The following is a 21,547-nucleotide window of genomic DNA, read 5'->3' on the forward strand; positions in this document are numbered from 1 at the left end:
GGTCCCAGAATGAAGGAAGGGAGAAACCAAACTGAGGACCGGCATTCATAGGACTCTGCTTCTGACTGGAGATGCAACGTGATCAGCTGACTCTGGTTTCTCCTTTATGCTATCCCTACCACAACCTTCATTCTGTAAGCCAATGTAATCCCTTCTTTCCTTCTTTCCTTCCTTCCTTCTTCCTTCCTTCCTTCTTTCCTTCCTTCCTTCTTTCCTTCCTTCCTTCCTTCTTTTTTTCTTTCTTCTTTCCTTCCTTAAGTTGCTTTGTTAGGAAATTTGCCACATCAAGGAAAAAGGTAACATAGAGAGTCATAGGCCATGCCTCTGGACTCAGGATTAGGTAGCACCAAATTCTCTTCTAATGTTAGAATAGGTACCAGTCACTTGAGCAGTTCATGTCAATGGCTGGTTGCTTGTCGTGGGGTCTTGGAGAAATGCTTAAGGGGCTGTGTCCTGGCACGGTTAATCTTGAAGCCGTAAAAAGAGGTGCAAAGAATCAGATCATACAATAGCCATGCATAACTGTTACAGACCAAGATCAGCTCAGAAGACCCACGAACCCACCGGTAAAAGCCTTGGGATTACACACGGGTGGCGATCGTAATGAAGGAAGAAGAATGTAGTAATGTCAATCCATATACTCTATTGTCTGAGAGTAAGAGAGCAAACATGTTTGTATTTAATACAGTTAGGCTACCCTTCCATTGTTATAAAGCTATAGCCTGACTTCCGCTCAAGGAATCTCAGGATGGAAATACAGTGTCTCCGTATCTAACCTGCCCTCATGAAGCCTTGCTGGGGTGCTTGGAGTTCCCATGACTAGGATGCTCTGGGGTCCCTGGGAATAATTCCTCAAAAAATATAACCCAGTAACATGTTGCTCTCTCTTGGAAAGGAAATGGGCATGGATCAATTGTGCTGTCAGTCCCAGAAAACAAAGTCCCCAAATAAACCAGTGCCTAAATCCTTTTCATGAAGACAGAGTATAAAGGAACAGGAGTATGAAGAGAGCAGGATTGTGGAGAACCCAAGTGGCCCAAAGGTTTCGAGGGACAGATGAGGTGTGTGTATGGGTGTTGAGGGGTGGGTAGGGAGACCAAAGGCTCACTTACATATTTACAAATAAACAATTTATCTCTGTTAATACCCAATTTACTGTTTAAAGCAACACAGCACACCAGTGAGTTACTAAAAAAAAAACCCATTGCCCAACTTTTCCTAATTCATGTTTAATAGCGCTCTCCACAGAAACAGAAATGAAACTAAGAATTGAGTCTTTTTATTTGCGACACGAAATAAAATCACTCTGCCAAGCAACTCGGTCAAGTGTTCACAGTAAATTAGACTGGAATTCACAGAGTGAAGTTTCTGAGTAGTTCGTGATTCCAGCAAGCCATTGCTCTCAGGCCACCTGGGACAAGAGGAGCGGTGCTTAGTAGGAAACTTACTACCTCCGTTCTATTGAAGGGTCTCGTTCCCGGTGACTCACCAAGTTACCTCAGGTACCCTTCACTGGAATGGGTCTTGGGTTTCCTCTTTTAGGCTAGACAACTCCTGTAAGGAATCGAAGCCCCGGTGGACGAGGTGGCATTTCAGAAGACAGCACCATCCAGTGATGAGGCTGTCCATGACATCATAGCTCCAATTCCCACAGGGAATTGTCTATTCAGAACTAGCCCATGTGGTAGCTCTGAAAATGTGTATGCTATTCCTCAATCCCTTTATTGTGTTTGTTTGTTTGTTTATTTATTTATTTATTTATTTATTTATTTATTTATTTATTTTTGAGATGGTACCTTCTCCATCCGTAGCCCTGGCTTTCCTTCTACTTACAATGCGGCCCAGTGTAGTTTCCAGTTCTCGTCTCCAGTCTGGGTGGCTGAGGTGTGCAGGATTCAAAGCTTCCTTGTAATAACTAAACTACCAGACTTGTATCGAGCCATTCGAATGCATTTATGAGGGAATCTGTCTTTCCACTAGAGAGCAATGCTGGGAGAGAGGGAAGGGGCAATTGTGGACACAAAATGTGCAGTGTTACTTGGCTCCGTGTTCGTCATGTCCTGGAACTCCACAGCCTATCAGATGCCGTCACTGATTTCTGATCAAGAAAGGTCCTCAAGAGCATTTAAGCCGAGCCTACGTACCTGCTACTGATTATATTTGGGTCTGTTTTCCTTTAATGGGGTTTCAGCCCTTCGTTGTGTTTTGTGGAATGTTTGTTGCCTATCTGTCTGTCCGTCTGTCTGAGACAGGGTCCCATGCAGCCCAGACAGCCTTTAAACTGTACGGCTACCAATGGCCTTGAACTCTTGATTCCCCCTGTGTCCATCACCCAAGTACCAGAGTTAGAGCAGCGAGTGCGGACCCCCACTAAGAGATCCTTATCTATCATGGTGTGGTTCATACAGGTAATAGGCATCATCCCATGGTTTAGCTCCTAGAGACCAACAGTCAGTTATAACACAAATTCTGGCATGATAACAATGATACAAAACTCAGAAATTCGGTTGGGGATTTAGCTCAGTGGTAGAGCGCTTGCCTAGAAAACCCAAGGCCCTGGGTTCGGTCCCCAGCTCCGGAAAAAAAAAAAAGAAAAAAAAAAAAAACTCAGAAATTCTCAAAAAAACATTCTGCACACCTAGAATGCCTCTCTCCTCTAATAAAGAGACGTTTTTTTCTCTACCATGACTCCACTATTTTTTCCATACATATTCCTCCCTTGTTGTAGATCCCGGCACATCTTGACAAGATCTATGGCAGAAACTGGAGTCTCTTCTAAACCTTTATGGTTCCCATTAGTTTCAGTGCACTCATCAAACCTCCCCAGACTTGAGGTGTCCTTCTTTTCTGTCAGAGGCACTCCTGTGCTCTCCCCTTCTGTCTTTTCCTTCTCATTCACTGCACAGACACGTACTTTTCTCTGGGCTAGGAAGACCTGGAGGAGGCTGGGTGAGGCTAGGGTAGGTTGGGGGGACTTGGGGAGAGCAGGGAAGGTTGGCAGGCATCGGTGAGTTGCACCATTCAGCTGTGGGGAACGGAGAAACCTACAGCTCACCTTCTGCATCTGCCCAATCACAAATCTTGGCCGGCAAGATGGCGTAGTAGTTCTGTGGGGATAGTGAGAATGACAGGTTTGGGCTTGGCCTTCCAGGTTTGCTATTCTTCTTTACTGAATCCCCAGTTCAGCAACCCTGGAAGCCAAACAGGAAGCAGGATGGGCACATGGAGGCTGCTGGATTTGCTGAGGAACCGTCTGAGATGACAGAGAGCCGATTGGTTCTGTCTGCAGAAGCCGGCCTAGAAGAGCGGTCTGAGGATTAACACCCTCTGCGCGGTGGTGCGCTTTTCTATCCTGCATCTTTTATCACCTCTGTGTGCCCTGGTGGTTTCCTGAGGGTGGAGCCTGCATCTATTGTGGCTAGGCTGCTGTGTTTGTCAAAGAGATTCCTAGGCTCGAGATAGTCACGTGGTTAACCCTCTCTGGTGGGCTTTGGAACAAGACAGACACAGTTCCAAAAGCTGCCAGGCCACTTACTGTGTAGACTGTGGGCGCATGTGGCTTAACTTTTCTAAACTTCACGTAAAAGTTTATGTGAGCCTGTAACAAATACTTCAGGAATGTCGTCTTAAATTACTACCATTGTTTGAGTGTCCGAAGCTGAAAACATCTGTAAGAAGACAAATATTACCAGATTTGAAATAGAAACGGAGTAGGGAGGGATGTGTGTGTGTGTGTCGGGGGGGGGGGGTGGGTGGAGGGATATGTGGAGGGGGGGGGGAGTTAGACGATAGACCAATCTTGGAGTAGTGCCCAGTACTCTTGCTTCAAGCCTCCCTTTACAAAAAAAAAAAAAAAAAAAAATGCCATCGTGCTCTGTCACCTAGCTCAGTCACTCCTGGGGACAGGAACACATGTTTCTAGTTCAAACGGCAGTATACATCCTGGCAACTTGACAAACATACCTGAAGTCACAGTGGCACAGACTATCTGTCTGGTTTGCGTTACTGTTTTCTAGGATTTCGGGAAAATTAGAGGAAAAACTCCAAGAAGGTAAAAGCATTTTAGCCTCTCTCTCTCTCTCTCTCTCTCTCTCTCTCTCTCTCTCTCTCTCTCTCTCTCTCTCTCTCTCTCTCTCTCTCTCTCTCTCTCTCTGCAGAGCTCAAGCCCCTGTGTCCAAGTGAAGCGAAGCTTTCTCCCTTCTAGAGAAAGGCAAGCTGCATTCGGGGATCAGGACAGTATGGAAGGTTCTCCTCCAGTGGCTTCTTAGGGTGAGCTAATTCTCAGGCCAACCAAACAACACCTAAGAAAACAACTGTAGAAGGATGGGGGGAGACAGTAATAAACTTGAAGCACTTTCTAAACCTTAATGCTCCTTGGAGCACGGAAATAAAGGAGAAACGGAGCAGATGGAGGGTTGTAGGGGTGGGGGAGGTGAATCTAATACTCTCTGAATTTGACCTTGTCCCTTTAACTCAAAAACTGCAGGACCATGGGGTCTCATCTCACTCTGCATTGCATCCAGCCCGAAGCTGACACATGGTCTGGAGAACCCTGCGGCCTTTTCTCTCAATCCCCTCAGGACCCTGCGGACGATTCTTTCTTAAGTGCCCATCACGTGCACAGCCCAGACTTCAAAGCCGGCTTCATGCCTGAGGTCCTGTGTGTCTGGGTGGTTTTTAGGGTTTTCTTTCTAATTTCCCTTCCTTTTCACAGCTGATTTTCTTCAGAAAAGAGGCTATAAAAAAGAACCTATTGCATTTCCAGTTCCCATCACCACTATTTCCACATGGATGTGACGTGGAAGGCAGCTTCCGAAATGCCCAGGTGACTCACGCGGGGACACCCCGGGGCCGGACCTAGGAGTTTCTCCGGGCGGGGCGGGGACGGCCTCGAGCGCCCTCTGCTGGCCGGCCGCTCGCCATGCGGGAGTCACGTGACTGGAAAGTCCCTCGGAAATCCCCCTGTGGCGAAGCATACAACTGAAAGGCAAAAAAAGGGAACTGCCCAGTCTGCAGCCTTCGGAGCCGGAGGCGGAGCGGTGAGCCAGGCCGCCGAGAGACGTGCACACCCCCAACCAGAGAGCCCGACCGGGCGTCCATGGGGCTCCGCCTGGGCCCGACCCCCACCACGACCCGAACCACGACCCCGGGCTACGGCTTGCGCCAGTGACCGCTGATCGGCCACTTGGGCTCTGCGAAGGCTCCGTGCGGCCCCAGGAGGTGAGCAGTGCTCCGGCTGGGGTGCAAGGCTAGCAGGATACGGGGGGTGCACGGCCAGAGGGGTGCAGTGCCAGCCAGATTCAGGGTGCACGGCCAGCTCAGTATGGAGCTGCCTTGCTCTGGCTTTGCAGGAGTTCTGGGGTGAGGGTATTGTTGGCCAGAGTTGAGGTCCGGGTGCCAAGTGTTTAGGTTGACAGCCCTAAGTTTCTCCAGCCGTCTGGTTAGCTAGCTATTCCTTTCCGATCCTGCAGGGTGACATGAGCTGCAGCTGGCTGATGAATAGTCACCCTTCGGGTCCCTAGGTCGTGTGGTCGTGGGTGTACCCACCCTTCCAGCCCCCCCTTTGGAAATCAAGTGCAGCATGTTCATAGGCACGTAGACCTTGCAGAGTCGCGCTGGGGTTTTCTTCCCATATTGTGCATTACTAGCCCAACAGGGGCTGGTTTTCTCAAAGGCCACCAAATCCAACTTGGAGGCTTCAGCCAGCCAACTTTTTAGTGATCAATGTGGGAGGAGGGTTGCGGGGAGGGAGGTGGAGGGGAGGGGCGTGCTTTGAGATTGCCACTAAGTCCCTAGCTGCTCCGGTATAAGAGTATGCATGCAGAAATGATTCTCTGGCCTGCTTGCTGGGGACTCCACGTTTGGTGGCATGTAAGACTCCCTACTGCAGCCTTGACTCCACACTCAGACTGTGACTTGTCAGTCCGGGTCCTTCGTTCCACATCCTGCCACCTGGCCTCTCAGGAAAGCTGAGGTATTAAGAGCTCTTTCTGGAGCATGCTTTGTTTTCAGTTCTCCTGGTCTCTCATCTTTCTTTGGAAAGCTAGTCTGGTCAAGTGGGGGGCACCGTTTGGAACTGATTATTGTTCCTTAGCCTTCCATACGCTGATGTCCTAGATTATTGAGCAGATTATTATCGGTTGATCAGGTCTCATTCTTGTGGTCTGATATGCTACTTGGATCTTTTGCAGTTCGTTGTATAGATTTTTGGAGGGGTACTTCCCAACAATTGCCCGAGGTATCTGTTTATAAATAATACAGAAGTTTCCACAACTCGAGAAAAAAAAAAAAAAAAAAAAAAAAATCTGTTCAGAGTGGAAAAATAAAAGTGGGGGAAAGACTTGGGTGAGTAAGTTCTGAAGAACTTTATTGATCCTATGACAAAAATTGGGAAATTTATCTGTAAGGGAGTGAGGTAACAAATATATTTTTAAAAGTTAAGGGTAGTGCTTTAGGTTTTTTTTTACCCATTAAACATTACAATGATATGTCAGGAAACTTTATTCTCTAAATGTGGGGAAGTCCAAGAACTGGAAACTTGGGCAGAGGGAGGTTTAAGCTCTGTCTTAAATAGGCACTTTTGCACGCAGTGCAAGGCAGAGTCCATGAACGGAGTCTTAGTGGGCTGACAGATACTGACCTTTCCATGTCTTACATATGGCTTAGAGCCCCCGCCACTTTTAGATCTATGCTAAAAGTTCTTGAGGTCCAGAAGAGCCAAATAGAATAGCCATAAAAATAGAACAAGGTGCAGCTCACTAATGCAAAACTTCTCCTTGCCTGTTTCTGAGAGCTGCAAATGCTGTACGCCAGGGTTGCTATCAGGAGACCAGCGAGGGATTGAGATGGGGAATAGGAAGACTTGGCTTATGAGCAGAGTTGCGTCCTTACGTCTGCTGGACCTGAGTTGGGTCTGACCGTCACTGCCTTAGTTGCAGGGGTTGTCTGACAGATGTCAAGGCTAGGAGTGAAATCATACATTTTTAGCTATAGCATCAGGCACAAGGGTTGGCCTTAAATAGGTGGTCCAGCCTTGTTGCTTGCATGCATCCATTCATGGATGGGGTGATGACATTGTGAGAGAGACCATGCTATATTACCAAGGAGATGTATGTGTGGTAGTTTTGTCCCATTCTGTCTATGTTTCTGCCTAATTCTACTTGCGAGGCACAACTGTCATCAGGCACAGAGAATAACTTCCAGGCCTCAGCATCCCAATGCAAATTCCCAGTAGCAGCCCCTCCCTTCCAAGCAGGGAACAAGAACTTATGATTTCTTTTCCCTCTTGCATAGTCTTAACACTGTTTTTATTTTAACCTGGTGAGTTTGCATTGGAGGATAGTATGGCGCCGGAGTGGTATTAAGCTTCGCTGAGAAATTTCCTAGGTGCTCTATATCATTGCTGTCTTCTAGGAAATTAGGATGTGTGGTCAAGTGCCCAAGGAGGGTCTGTGGGGACAGTGAAGCAGAACTGGATGGCCATTGATCCACATTGGTCTCTCTGCATCATCAGTCTACATTCGTGCATAATTAATTGGCTTGGGTGGTCATATGGCCACCCTTCGTCCTGAGTGGTACCCCACTCTAATACTTCCTGTTCGTTTCCTGTTTCATTTCCTCTACCTTTGATTGCTTTATGGTAAAGGAAGGAGGGTGTTGAGGTCTCTGAGCATTGGGATCTGGAAGGGCAGCCATAAATAAAAGTTGGTCTAGTTGAGTTAAAGTCATAGAGCTCGCTGGTGTCTGTTTCCCCCCACCTCTCTGGGAGGTGTGATATACCTTATTATCCCTCACGCTGTGAGGTTCAGTGGCAAGGTTCTGAAATCCAGCTGACGTTTATTTGCTTTTAAGATTGTGAAGCATCTGGCCAGAAATCAGCTTCGTTTTTGTTTTTGTTTTTGTTTTTGTTTTTCCGTTGTTGGTTATAAAACAATTTGGCGTCGGCTCTTGATAAATATCATAAACCGAGCATTTATACATGTCTTTGGGGTCAATAAGAAAGAGGAAATACCAAGCAAGCAGCTAGATGCCACACGGGATTTCCAAAACTACTTGCTGCCTTTGCAGCATCGAGAAAGGGGATGTTCGAATGACCTGAATCTAGACGTGAGTCAAGAGGGAGGGTTGAATGGTGGGGGTCTTCAGTGAGCCCAGACTTGGGACTCTGATGAGTGACATCAGAGGGATGTGAGGCTGGCTGTGTGGAGCAGTACCTGTCGCTGAGAGACAGACTTGGATCACTGACAAGCATTACTGAAAGCATGGGTTATTCCCCTCCTCCTCAGTACCCACGCTCCGCCTTCCTTCTCTTGTTTAGACTAATCTTTAAAAGTGATGTAACTTAAAACAGTCCAGTGTGAGTTAATCTTCAGGGCCAGCTAGTATCCTGGGAGTCGAGGTGACTAAGATCTTTTACCTACAGATTAGAGTAATGACAAGATCAAACACTGGGGTTTCCTGCCGGCAGGTATATGGGAGCAGTGTAAAAGGCAGGCTAACGGAATGGGCTTTTCCCCTTCCTCTTCAGGCCTTGTCGAGGACCATGGCTGAACAACTTCTTCCTCAGGCTTTGTATTTGAGCAATATGAGAAAAGCGGTGAAGATACGAGAGAGAACCCCAGAAGACATTTTCAAGCCTAGCAACGGGATCATCCACCATTTTAAAACCATGCACCGGTACACACTGGAGATGTTCAGAACATGTCAGTTTTGCCCACAGTTCCGAGAGATCATCCACAAAGCACTTATTGACAGAAGCGTCCAGGCTTCTCTGGAAAGCCAGAAGAAGCTCAACTGGTGTCGTGAAGTCAGGAAGCTCGTGGCTCTGAAAACCAACGGTAAGCCTTGCTCTTTCCCTCCGGTACCCTCCTGCTAACCACGGAGACTGCTTCTGGTCATGCTTTTTAATGGAGCTAATCAGGCGCCTATAGAAACTCTCTTAAGGGATGAATGGTGGCTGTAAGTGTGTCTGGCGAGTCCGCTGTCGTAATGAGGCAGAATTTCATGGTGTAGCCCAGGCTGCTTTTGAACTTGGAATCTTTCCGCTTCCATCATTGAGTGCTGGGTCAGCAAGTGTGAACCGCTTGCAGCCAGCTGTTGGATAGTTGTATTTAAGGTGTTTTCTAAGTGCCTCAGTGCGTGTGTGTTTGGGTACAGAGGGCAGCAAGGCTTGTGGAATGCATTTCTAAACCGAATGCCCCAGTTGGGGGATTAATCTTCCTAATGCTTACGTCGGTTGAATCGTCTATAAAGTGCCCTTCGACTGGCCAGAATGGGAAGGATTTAAAAGGTTTCAAGCTCAGAAGGCAAACAGAACACTGGAAAGCAGGGTCACATCTGTTTGCTGCTGCCATTAGGAAAACGCAGTGATGTTCTTGCTCTTCCTGCGTTGATGGAATTTTCTAGGTTAAGAAGCAAGTTCAGGACAGGAGATGCTCTGCACAGTCTCTGCACCCCTTACCTAGGTTCTGTTGCCTCAGCAAGTGAGGCACAGCCTTTCTGCGCTATTCTTGGCCAATCAGATCAAGTGAAGTCCAGAAGCAGACAATTATGTTGTCATTAAGGGCCACCTCCACCTATTGTCTAAAGTAGCCAGATTCTGCCTTGGGTTACGTAGAGGACTTTACCACTGGCAACCATTTTTTCTATTCCAACTTCTTAAAAACATGTCCTTTGAGTAAGAAGAATATTGGCAGAAACGTCCAGTAATATTGTTTCGTGCAGTTACAGAATTGTGCGTTTGACGATGCTGACATTTATCATTGTAAGACGAGGGAGTGCGTGAGATCAGTTAAATACTTACACTGTAGGTAAGAGCACCATCTCATCTTCTTGTTGGCAGTGATGGTGCTAGAAACGTTAGCTTAATAACTTAATTGGTACATTAAGTTCGGCTATTCTTGACTTGAGTAACTAGGGATGGGTGGATGTGGGGTTTTGTTTGTTTTGATTCCGGGGACTCTTGTATCCCTCCACATCTTCCCTATATTTATGAAGCTTAGACTCTTAGAAATAGAGTGGAAAGAAAACTGGAGACAGTGATTATCTACATTGTTCTTGGCATTAAGTCAAGTGATGCCTAGAAGTAGATAATCATATTAACTTGTCATCGAGGGGCTTATGTACCTGACAGTCTGTGGTTTTTTACCACGTCCCATTTTGTTACAAAAGGAGAGATGGAGTTGATAGAATTAGAAATGGTGTAGAGAGAAGAAAAGCCTTATTTTATTTGCCACTCACAGAATTAGCAAATGTTACATAGTATTTCCTTAACAGAGGAAATAGCTAATTTCCTGTAAGGAAAAAAAATACAATGTAAATGCCAAACACTTCTTTTGCCATTTAAATCAGCAAGGATTCACGTTACAAAGAAAAGTGGAAAAGGTATTTTGGTAACAAGCTGGGTCCCAAGAATCCTAATCTCTCTGCTTTGAAGAGAAGTTATGGAAAACAAAGTGTTTTAAAGGAGGAGGAGGAGGTGGGGGGAAACAAGTGGCTCTCTGTCCATTTGCTTATTATTAGCATCTTTCCTTTCCTTTTAAAAAGCCCTCCCCTCCAGGAGGTTTTCTTCAAAGGCAGGTCTGTTTGGGGAGGGGGCAATTCACAAGTCTGCAGTTTGGGGATATGAGACTGTGGTGAATGAGGAAGGGAGTAGGTGGCATAAAATTGAAACTTCATGAAAATCCCAGTGTCTATTGGCCGCGGCAATCTCACTTGTATAGTGAGTAGCCCGGTTCCAGCTCATCCTGACCACGCCCACTTGGAAAGTCCAGGGTGCAGTTCACAGTTTAAATGTCTACACACCAGAACAAAACGTCCAACAACTGTTGTTGCTCAATTGCTAGTCAAATATCTTCGCACTGGGGAATTCCACATGTTACTTAGGGAATTTTACACGGGTGCATCTCAATAAAGAACTGAAAGTAAGCCCAAGAAGAAGAAGAGAAGAAAAAAAAAAAGCCTTATCTTTGCTCTAGATTTTGCAAAGGGGAAATTTCAACAGAATGCAGTCCTTGCCACACGTCGGCCTAGACACTAGGCTCTAAGTGATCTTTTCTGTCCATTAGTTTGGGGAATGGTTTGAGGCATGCACACTGAAGGAATAGTGGCCCTGGATATGTATTCGACAGGTTGTTTACAATTTCACTAGAGTTAGAATCTGATGGAATTTCAAATAGCTGTATCGCTTTACTGACAGAGTAATATTAAACACACACACGCGTGCATGTGTGCACTCTTCAGTCTTCCTAAAAATTAAAATTATGTAGTGCTTACCAAAGGAGAGTGAAGAATCAACTAGTTTTGTATTAAATGATTCCCCCCAAATGTTTACGTATTAAATGATTCCCCCCAAATGTTTACGATTTGGGGCACGGGAAGGAATACAGTCTGGACTGGATGTAGATGCCTGGTAGAGCCCTGGCCTAGCATTCCCCAGGCCCTGGGTTCAATATCCAGAACTGAAAACAATAAAAGTCCCAACTGGAAGGACAGTCAGCTGAATTGTGACTCCCTTCCTGGAAAAGTAAGGAATGAGTGAGAGAAAATTAGACTTGCCTTTTTCACAAAATGCCAGCCTCAAACGCCGAGTTATTTTAAATGTCAGCAACTTTCAAACTTTTATTTTTTTTTGAATTGCTTGCTGATTGGTTGACTGACAGACAACTGACAACTGGCTGGCTGACTGACTGACTGACTGACTGACTGACTGAGACAGGTTCTCACGTAGTCCAAGCTAATCGTGAGCTCACTCTGTAGCTAAGGGATGACCTTCTGATCCTCCTGCTTCAGCCTCCCAAATGCTAGAATTGCAAGCATGCACAACCAGGCCCAGTTGGCCTTTTAATTTTTTTTTTAAAAGGGCTTCACAGTCGCTTACAAGCAGGCTGTCATAATTCACTAGAGGATGGGGCAGGGCCTGCATTATGTGCTGCTGCCGTTCCTACTTTATAAGCTAGGAGAGGAAAATCCCAGGTCCCCGCAGCTAAAGTGGAATGGCTAAGTCATTTACCACTGAGTCATAGCCAGACCAACCCTCTCTAGGCCGACCCACAGTGGCTTCCTGGTGTGTGTGTGGTGTGTGTGTGTGTGTGTGTGTGTGTGTGTGTGTGTGTGTGTGTGTTGCCCTGGACTGAAAACCTCCTTAGAACTAGAGAGTAGTAATGTCAAGGCCTAGTCAAAAGATTACTAGGAAGGAAGGACGAAGTAGACAAGAAGAGACTTTCAAGAGTGTTCCCACAGTCATACAGACCGGTTAGGTGCAGAGCTGTGCTACAATGGAGGTCGTTTGGCACCTCCCACTGTTGGCACCATGCATTACACAGAAGAATGGAAAGCCTCTGTAGAGAATGTTATCAGTTGGCCCTTGGTTAAAATCCATCCGTACAGTCCCCAGCAGTGGTCTCCAGTTACCCTGAAAACCTTAGAAGGGCATTCCCTTTGCGCTGCTTAACTTTGCTCTTCACGGCTCCCTTCTGTCCTCAGGTGATGGAAACTGCCTCATGCATGCAGCCTGTCAGTATATGTGGGGTGTCCAGGATACTGACTTGGTCCTGAGGAAGGCCCTCTGCAGCACCCTTAAGGAGACAGACACTCGGAATTTTAAGTTCCGCTGGCAGCTGGAATCGCTGAAATCTCAGGAGTTTGTGGAGACGGGACTTTGCTACGACACTCGGGTATGTTTTGCTTCCACGCGGCAGTCCTCTGACAGACAGAGGCTACTCGTGGCCAGTCCCTGTTCCCTGAGGAACATATGACTTACTAAGTCATATGAGTCGATCTAAGCATTGCCCACTCAGTGGAAAACACCAAGAACATTCTGTGGGATTAACCCCAGGCTTTAGCCACGCTCTGGGCTAAGTCTCAGCAGCAGGTCCCTCGGCATGCATTTCTTTGTCTTCCAACCTTTTCTTGAGCACTTCCCTGAGTCTCCTGGCTTAGCTGAGCCAACCAGATCAGGGAAGAATGTACATCATAATCTTCAAGCACAAGCTGGGGAAGGGTTCTAAAAGGATTGAAGCAGAGCTTCAGTATCTTGTGTCTTGTTTGTTTGTTTTTGAGCTAGGGAATCACGTAGCTCGGACAGGCTTTGAACCTGCTGGGTAGCAGAAAATGGCCTTTCTGCCTCCACTGCCACACTGCTAGGATTGCAGGCTCACACCGTGTGGTTTTCTGTGGGGGATCAAACCCAAGTTAGGCAAGCACTCCTCCAACTGAGCTCTCCTCAGCACCCCCAGTGGGGAATTTTTATGGAAGCAAATGCTGTCTGTATCTCCCATCAGTTTTGAACTTGCCCTGCAGTGGGAAAAGAGTAAAGGAACCAAACCACAATTGGGGAGAGGATGAACATTTGAATGAGCATGAACAGAGGTTCTTAAGCAGACAGATGCAGAGTGGCCTCTAAGGGAATCGTTAATCCATTCCTCTCATACTCTCTCCCCACTAGAACTGGAATGACGAATGGGACAACTTGGTCAAAATGGCCTCAGCAGACACACCAGCAGCCCGGAGTGGACTTCAGTACAATTCCCTGGAAGAAATCCACATATTTGTCCTCAGCAACATCCTCAGAAGACCCATCATTGTCATCTCAGGTGGGGTGCTTCCGAGAGTTTCTTGGTTCCCCAGGTGCACTTTAGCTCTGAGGATAAACCGGGGTGGTCCCTGTGGCTGTCAGCTGACAGTGGTGGGAGCTTTACAGAAGTCACCCAGGGGTCTTACCTTGTTTTCTCTTCCTATCAACAGACAAAATGCTAAGAAGTTTGGAATCAGGTTCCAATTTTGCTCCTTTGAAAGTGGGTGGGATCTACCTGCCTCTCCACTGGCCTGCGCAGGAATGTTACAGATATCCCATTGTCCTTGGCTACGACAGTCAGCACTTTGTACCCCTGGTGACCCTGAAGGACAGTGGCCCTGGTAAGAAAACATCAGTTCCTATTCGTGACCTTGTTGGATCCCGGAGTTCCAGGCCTTGCTCTCTTGTTTTTTTCCCAGTTGAAACTGTTTTGTTTCAGTTTGTTATTTTGTCCCTCGTTACAGAGGATTAGATATCCCTTCTGCGAGATGCTTGCACTCAATATCATTTCAGATCCCTAGTTAGAAATCTAAGCGCTCCCAAGCTGTCAGGTTCATAGAGTTGGGATTTTTCTGATCAGAGTCACCCATGTTGGCACAGTGAATCAACAGCAGTAAGCGTAGTATTTCCCCATCTTTGGTGTGACCTAGGAAGTACATTCAGCTTGGCAAACATAGGTTGGACAGGCACGTGTGCATACTTCCACCCTGTTATTGTTACTGCATGACCCAATTAAGGTACACAGAGCCAGGAGATGTTTAGCTGTTATTATAATACCTTCCTTAATGTATAGTTGAGCAGTTGCTAGGCAACACTGTTTCATCCCGTTCTCACAGTGTCCTTGGGAGGTTGGCAGGGGTTGTCTTATTTTATTGATGAAGCCATGGAGACTCGGAAAGGTGAAGTGACACGCTTAGTTTGACATTGACAAAGTCAAGGTTCTTACTCGGGTCGGGCAGGGAGGCATGAGAATTTAACCAGTCAGCTCAGATGACCATCAACAGACGGATGGATGGAGAAGGCTTGATAATATACACAGCGGAGTTTTATTCAGCCATGGGGAAAAAGAGGATTTCGTCATTTGCAGGGAAAAAAAAGATAGAGCAGGAGATAATCATGTTAAACAAATAATACAGAGTCAGAATAGCAACACTTTTTTGTCTCATATATGGAATCTGGGTTTCTTTTTAAAGGGTGCAGGGTAAGACATATGGAAGTAGAAGGCAGACGATGTTGAAAGATGGGGCAGCAGGAAGGACAGGGAGAGAAGCTCAATTACAGCCAAAGAGCATTTGTGTGTCTATTTGTAAAGGCACAGAAAAAAGTACAGAACCTCTGTATTCTAAGCAAAAACTAAAAACCGCTTCTCAGCCTTTTGGCTACAATAAGAATGCGAGACCACAAATGAAGTCTTTGCTGAAAAGCAGTCTGTGAGCCTTGGGTCCCTTGGCGTTCTGTGACCTCCCTGGAAACAAAGTGTTTCTCACATTTTTTTTGGTTTGGGCTTAAGTGTGGCTGGAAGATGCTTTTCTACACTTCTATGCCTTTGTATCTTTAAATTTGAATCATTTTACGACCTCATCTGCACCTTCGTCCTTTAGCGGGGTCGTGTTTTACTCACCTCCTATTTTTTTTTCTTCCTTCAGAAATTCGAGCTGTTCCACTTGTTAACAGAGAGCGGGGTAGGTTTGAAGACTTGAAGGTTCACTTTTTGACAGACCCTGAACATGAGATGAAGGAAAAGCTTCTCAAGGAGTACTTGATGGTGCTGGAGATCCCGGTGCAAGGCTGGGACCACGGCACGACTCACCTGATCAATGCTGCCAAGTAAGCAGTCTCCTTTGTTGTACCTTCTTGACGGGAGGGCATGACAGGATGTGCCCTGGACTTGTCCTGTCACAAGCCTGCATTTTGGTGCTGACTGTGAAGTCATGGCCCTGGACCGCATTATGGAAATGTGGTCTAGGAGCTAATGGTATAAGGTCTTGTGTTCCTTGGATTCACTTATTTCCCTGTTTGCCCTCTAGGTTAGATGAAGCTAACCTACCCAAAGAAATAAATCTGGTAGACGACTACTTCGAGCTTGTTCAGCACGAATACAAGAAGTGGCAGGAAAACAGCGATCAGGGCAGGAGAGGGGCGCATGCGCAGAACCCTTTGGAGGCTTCCACACCCCAGCTATCACTCATGGATATAAAATGTGAGACGCCCAACTGTCCTTTCTTCATGTCCGTCAACACTCAGCCTTTATGCCACGAGTGCTCGGAGAGGCGTCAAAAGAACCAGAGCAAACTCCCAAAGCTGAACTCGAAGCTGGGCCCTGAGGGAGGACTCCCAGCGGTGGGACTTGGCTCCTCGAACTGGAACCCCGAGGAAACAGCTGGAGGCCCCCATTCGGCCCCACCCACGGCCCCCAGCCTTTTCCTGTTCAGTGAGACCACTGCAATGAAGTGCAGGAGCCCAGGGTGCCCTTTCACGCTGAACGTGCAACACAACGGATTCTGTGAGCGTTGTCACAACGCGCGGCAGATGAGCGCCAGCCACACCGCGGACCCCGGTAAGTGCCAAGCCTGCCTTCAGGATGTCACTCGGACGTTTAACGGCATCTGTAGTACCTGTTTCAAAAGGACTACGGCAGAGCCCACCTCCAGCCTCACTTCCAGTGTCCCTCCCTCCTGTCACCAGCGCTCCAAGTCTGACCCCTCACAACTCATCCAAAGTCTCACCCCACACTCTTGCCACCGAACTGGAAATGCCGTCCCCTCTGGCTACCTTTCCCAGACATCACGGACTCCAGCAGACAGAACTGGGACAAGCAAGTGCAGAAAAGCTGGCTGCATGTATTTTGGGACTCCGGAAAACAAGGGCTTTTGCACGCTATGTTTCATCGAATACAGAGAAAATAAACGTGAGTGAAATCAGATTGCCCATTGCAGTAGCTACTGTCTAGAAAGGGCCCTGAGTGTCAAGAAAGTAGTCTACGTCAGCAGTTGGTTTGTGCCTGGGGACAGTTGTCATTGCTCTGCTTTTGTACCTGAAAGCAGTAAACACCATCTCATTACAGCAGCTCTAGTTACCACATACTCTAAATTAAAAGTATCCTAGAGATGTAGTTCATGCTAGCCCAAGATGAACCCATTATGTAGCCCAGGGTGGCCTCAGAGCCCTGGCAATCTTTATGCTTCTGACCCCTGAGTGCTGGGATTTCTACATGTACTGCCACACCAAACTGTGGGCTGATTTTAATAAGGCTATTGAGTATCTGCCATCCATGGAGAGTTTAGACTTCAGCGATGTTGGTGAGATGGTCTAAAGATAGCTAATAGAGAACAGGAAGTATTTACGGATGCCAGGAAAACATTTGTGGCTTAAGGACTGGTAAACAGCTCGTGTCTGCTGTTTGGTCTTTGACTGATCGGTGATCCGTATTCAAAGTTAAATTAATATCAGTAGATCCAAAGATGTTCGCTGACGTAAGTTTGGTCTTAAGCACCTGCTTAAAAGTTGTGCGAACCTAGGCTGGGATCCATTTCTTCTCTAACATCTCTCTGTGTGTGTGCACCGTAACCCGGATGTGATACTGAATAGCACCTACTCTTTTGTAGAGTCTGTCACCGCCTCCGGGAAAGCAGCTTCCTCAAGCCCCAGATTCCAGAACAACATCCCGTGCCTGGGCAGGGAGTGTGGCACCCTGGGAAGCACCATGTTTGAAGGGTACTGTCAGAAGTGTTTCATTGAAGCTCAGAACCAGAGATTTCATGAAGCCAAAAGGCCTGAAGAACAACTGGTGAGACATTTGGTGGAGCTTGACCCCTCTGGTATCCAGGTCCTTCATCCATGACAGATAGGCTGTCTCCTTATGACAAAGGGCCTCTTTGAAAAGTCTGCCGGAAGAGGGCTTGGAAAAGCCAACCACATTTCATTGGCTCCCGGGGTGGAAATATTGCATGGCCTAAGTACACTTAGAATTTATTCTGAAAAGCCAGTGTAGTCGGCCGTAGACTGAAACCTCCTGCAAGCATCCCGAAAGCCAGAGTGATCAGGGAGGGACATGTTAGAAATGAAGGAGAAGCAGACTTCTCAAACAGTCCTTTATCCCGAACACGGAGGCTGCTTCCATTTACTGGCATGTCAGGGGAAAACACAAACAACAAACAAACAAAAAACCAGACAGACAAAAATGTTCCCTCGGACAGAACCAGGCGGTCGGCTTCTCCTGGGATTGGCGGTCCTCAGTTACACATACACTTCTCCCACTCAGGCAGATCGAACACTCCGTAGAATCCACCCTGTTAATTTGAAGTCCCTCTGGTCTCCTGAGAAATGTAACACGTTTCTCTCTCTCTCTCTCTCTTCCCACTCAGAGATCAAGCCAGCGTAGAGAAATGCCTCGAACCACACAGGGAGCCTCCAGGCCGAAGTGTGCCCGGGCCTCTTGCAAGAACATCCTGGCTTGTCGCAGTGAGGAACTCTGTATGGAGTGCCAGCACCTAAGCCAGCGAATAGCTTCTTTTGCCCACCGGGGTGAGCCCACTCCTGAAGAGCCCCCTAAACAGCGCTGCCGGGCCCCTGCTTGCGATCACTTTGGCAATGCCAAGTGTAATGGTTACTGCAATGAGTGCTACCAGTTCAAGCAGATGTACGGCTAAGTGCGAACACATTGACTGGTCCCGGAAGAAGGGGGCCTCAAACTGCCAGCCAGAGTGGTGCTGTGGTCCAGACCCCTGAGTGCCACGGGAAGGGTGGGCCCTGGGACAGTGGCTTCAAGTGTCTTTGAGCAAAGTAGACCAGATAAGCTCTTCCCTCATCATGGCCACGGCCGTCCGGTTGGTAACCAAGACTGCGTCCTGGTGGGCTGAGAGTAGACCTGGTTACCGGCAGTGCATGAGGTCGGGTTCAGTCTGAAGCTGTCGCGGCTCCATCTACCAGGAGGCTGGGGAGATCTTCAGATAGGGAATGCATGCGAAGACTGGCAGTGGTTCCTGAGCCTGGCTGCCAGGAAACAGGAAGAAAGGAAGGTGGGCTGGAGACTGGGACTATCCTGCTGTCCCCTGGAAGCTTTTCTCGGAGAGCCAACGCTAAATTCCAGAGCACCGAGGCCCTCCTCCGCAAGATGCTAGGGGAAGCTCAGGGAAAACGGACGTCGGCAGAGCGCATCTGTGGCCCCTGGGCTTCCCTACCTGCCAACATGGCCCCCAAGGTTCTGCAGGAAAAACAGAGCCACACACAGACTGTGATCCTGAGGCTGCTGCTGAAATGAGACATGTGCACATGGAGACACACGAGCTGCTCTTGACTGTACGCACCTTCTAGACAGTAGACCGTCTTAGTGGGACGGCAAACCAGCGTCGGCCATTGCTGTCCTCCAGTCCGAAGAGAGTAGTTTGGACTGAGGTGTATCAGAGTGTGTACAAATGTAATATACCCTTATGTTATGTATGAGGGAGTTTTAAGACATTGAAATGGTGCCCTAGAGGTAGACTGAATAATAATAACCTATTTTCTGGTTGTTGTCAGGTTGCCCCTGGCAGCTTGTTATGTGAATTCAACAAGCTGCCTTCTTAAAGGGAGTCTTCATTCTGCCTTATTTATTTTGAACTTCAGAATTATTTAAATGAAGAGTCCCTTCCACAGTATTCTCTTGAAATAACATAGTTGCTTTCCACCATGTCCCGGGAACCTGGCGAGTTCCTGGCCCCAGAGTGTGGTGGGGTGACTGTCCTCTCTCTACTTGTTGCCTCCCTAGGACAGAAGGGGTTGCTTTCTGAATAAAGCCTGTAGCATCTGATGCTTCTTATGACTCCCCGGCTGCACAAGAAGAAAACGTTCTGTCTTCCATAGATGTTTCTAAGTATCCTACCTCTTTGAAGAAAAATAGGAATGGAGTGAGGTGACAGTGGGACAGGACGCAGAAATATGTGTCCTTTCACGACCTTTGCTTACTTAAATGTAAATGCTGTGCCCCTTGGGTACCGGATCGGAACATTGAGACAGCAAAGCCAGTAGCCATGAGGATGAGGAGGTTTCTACCATTGGCTCGCAGCTTCTCTGTGTGCTTTGGACTTGTGCAGGAGGGAAATGCAGCTGTGCAGGGGTCAAGGCTGACATCTGGGGTCTGGCCCAGCACCTGACGATACTTGTGATGTCGAGCTCTACCTAGCCTTTTCTCTTCACATCTGCTGCGTGTCCTTCCCTGACGTACATCTTTGTCCTTCTTCCCCAAAGATGTCAAATACAATGCATCTTCATCTAGTTCTTTCAGAGTTAATAGCCTATTATTTTGTGTTTATTTGATATTTTCATTGTTAATGTGAAATCATGAAATTATTTATACTTATTATAGAAAGTATGTGAAATTTGCACAGTTGTCTTTCAAAGTATGGGGTCTACCTTTTTCGGACTTCAGATTACCTTGAACTGTAACTTCACAAAAGTCAATATTAAAAGAATAAATTATTTAAGAACAAATTCCAATGCCTTCTGTTAATGAGTTGTTGGAAGAAAATGGGCTCAAATGTGAAGATTTTGAGGCCCATGGGTGGGCCTCTTATCCATGGAAAGGATGATAGCTTCTGAAAAATAATCAGGGGTTTGGGGAGACGGCTCAGTCCGTAAGTGCTTGTTACATAAGCATGGGGCACTGAGTTCAACCCGCATCACCTATATACAAGCCAGACGCATGCATATAGTTGCACATGTATGCACATACAGGAATGTGTGCACGCACACACACATGAATCAGTGCATGAGAATAAGGCCATGTATGTACTCAAGCACAGTCCTTGGGTTTAATATCAATGACACGGAAGCCAGATGGATGTGGGAAAGCTTTTCCCTCTACACCTCTCCAGAGATCATACGAGGTCTCTAGCGACTCCTGCTGGGGCATTTAGGAGGGAGAGACATGAACCCAGTGGGAAAAGGAAGCATTTTCCTCTGCTTATCTCTTACACAGTAATTGCTAGCCCAGGGTTCTGTGATCATCCATAAAGGTTGGACGATCTCCCCACCAGGTAACGAGAGCGTAATTCTGCAGTAGAGGCCTTTAGCTCAGTACTGACAGCATCTAAAGACACTATCAGATTACTGACGTTCAGGGCTCCGTTCCCTCCACACTACATGTCAATGTCAAGCCCCAGGTGGTTTTTTAACCATTCTTTTTTTATAACTGACCAGCAGAAATAACGGTCTGTAGACACCACTCTCGTCAGATTTGACTAATTTTACTCAGTGGTCCTAGATGTCAGAGAAGTGTATTTGACCCTTTCTTATAAAGAATATTACAATGGGTATAGATAAATGGCAACACATAGCTAAGTTCCTAGTGTAGAGCATTCAGGCCCTCTCTGGGCCAATCACCTTCCAGGCACCCCCATGCATCTAACTTTAGGGAAGCATTTTGAAACCTGTCCTCCAGGTTTTTAATGGACGCTTCACTACATAGGCACAATGAGAGCAAGGACAATCATGAAGACCTATGGTAGAACAAAACGAATCTGATCTAATATTAACAGATGTTGTGGAAAGACCCGGAAGCGTCTGTGTATCTATGATAGTCTTTACTTCAGAACAGCGTTCTTTCTTTGCAGGTACAGAGGAGCAGGACACTATTAAAGATGAGGTCGTGGTACTTCACACTGTCAACTTACTAGGCTCTCGAATTATTTAGGAGACAAATGTCTCATCATGCCTGTGAGGGAGGGAGTTTCTAGATTGAGTTAACTAAATGTAGGTGAGGTATCCGTGGACTAAGGTCCCGAACTGAGTCAAAAGGGGAATGCGACCTGAGCCCCACACTCGTCTCTTTTGCTTTCCTACTGCGGACTGAGTGTGACCAGCTGCCTCATGCTTCCACCACTGTGGCTTCCCCGCCAGGTAGACTGTATCCCTTCAGACTGTAAGCCGAAATAAACCCTCCAGTCCTTACGTTGCTTCCTGTTGGATACTTGGTCACAGTTGTAAGAAAAGTATCTA

The 21,547-nt window shown here is 47.0% G+C and overlaps 1 protein-coding gene across 5 annotated transcripts; it reads left to right on the forward strand.

The window, feature by feature from the left end:
- Nucleotides 1-4,974: 4,974 nt before the first annotated feature.
- Tnfaip3 (TNF alpha induced protein 3) lies at nt 4,975-18,515 on the forward strand. Of its 5 annotated transcripts, none has more exons than XM_032894941.1 (9): nt 4,975-5,220; nt 8,528-8,837; nt 12,484-12,674; nt 13,445-13,592; nt 13,744-13,914; nt 15,220-15,400; nt 15,601-16,481; nt 17,179-17,360; nt 17,938-18,515. In XM_032894941.1, the coding sequence occupies exons 2-9, from the start codon at nt 8,543-8,545 to the stop codon at nt 18,220-18,222; spliced, it is 2,334 nt and encodes a 777-aa protein (XP_032750832.1). In that variant the 5' UTR covers nt 4,975-5,220; nt 8,528-8,542; the 3' UTR covers nt 18,223-18,515. The 5 variants fall into 5 exon arrangements, with proteins under 5 accessions (XP_032750832.1, XP_032750833.1, XP_032750834.1 ...); XM_032894942.1 differs by lacking the exon at nt 4,975-5,220 and adding an exon at nt 5,811-5,974; XM_032894943.1 differs by lacking the exon at nt 4,975-5,220 and adding an exon at nt 8,080-8,106.
- Nucleotides 18,516-21,547: the final 3,032 nt, after the last annotated feature.

Source organism: Rattus rattus, chromosome 2 (assembly GCF_011064425.1).
Source record: "Rattus rattus isolate New Zealand chromosome 2, Rrattus_CSIRO_v1, whole genome shotgun sequence".
NCBI classification, from domain to species: domain Eukaryota; kingdom Metazoa; phylum Chordata; class Mammalia; order Rodentia; family Muridae; genus Rattus; species Rattus rattus.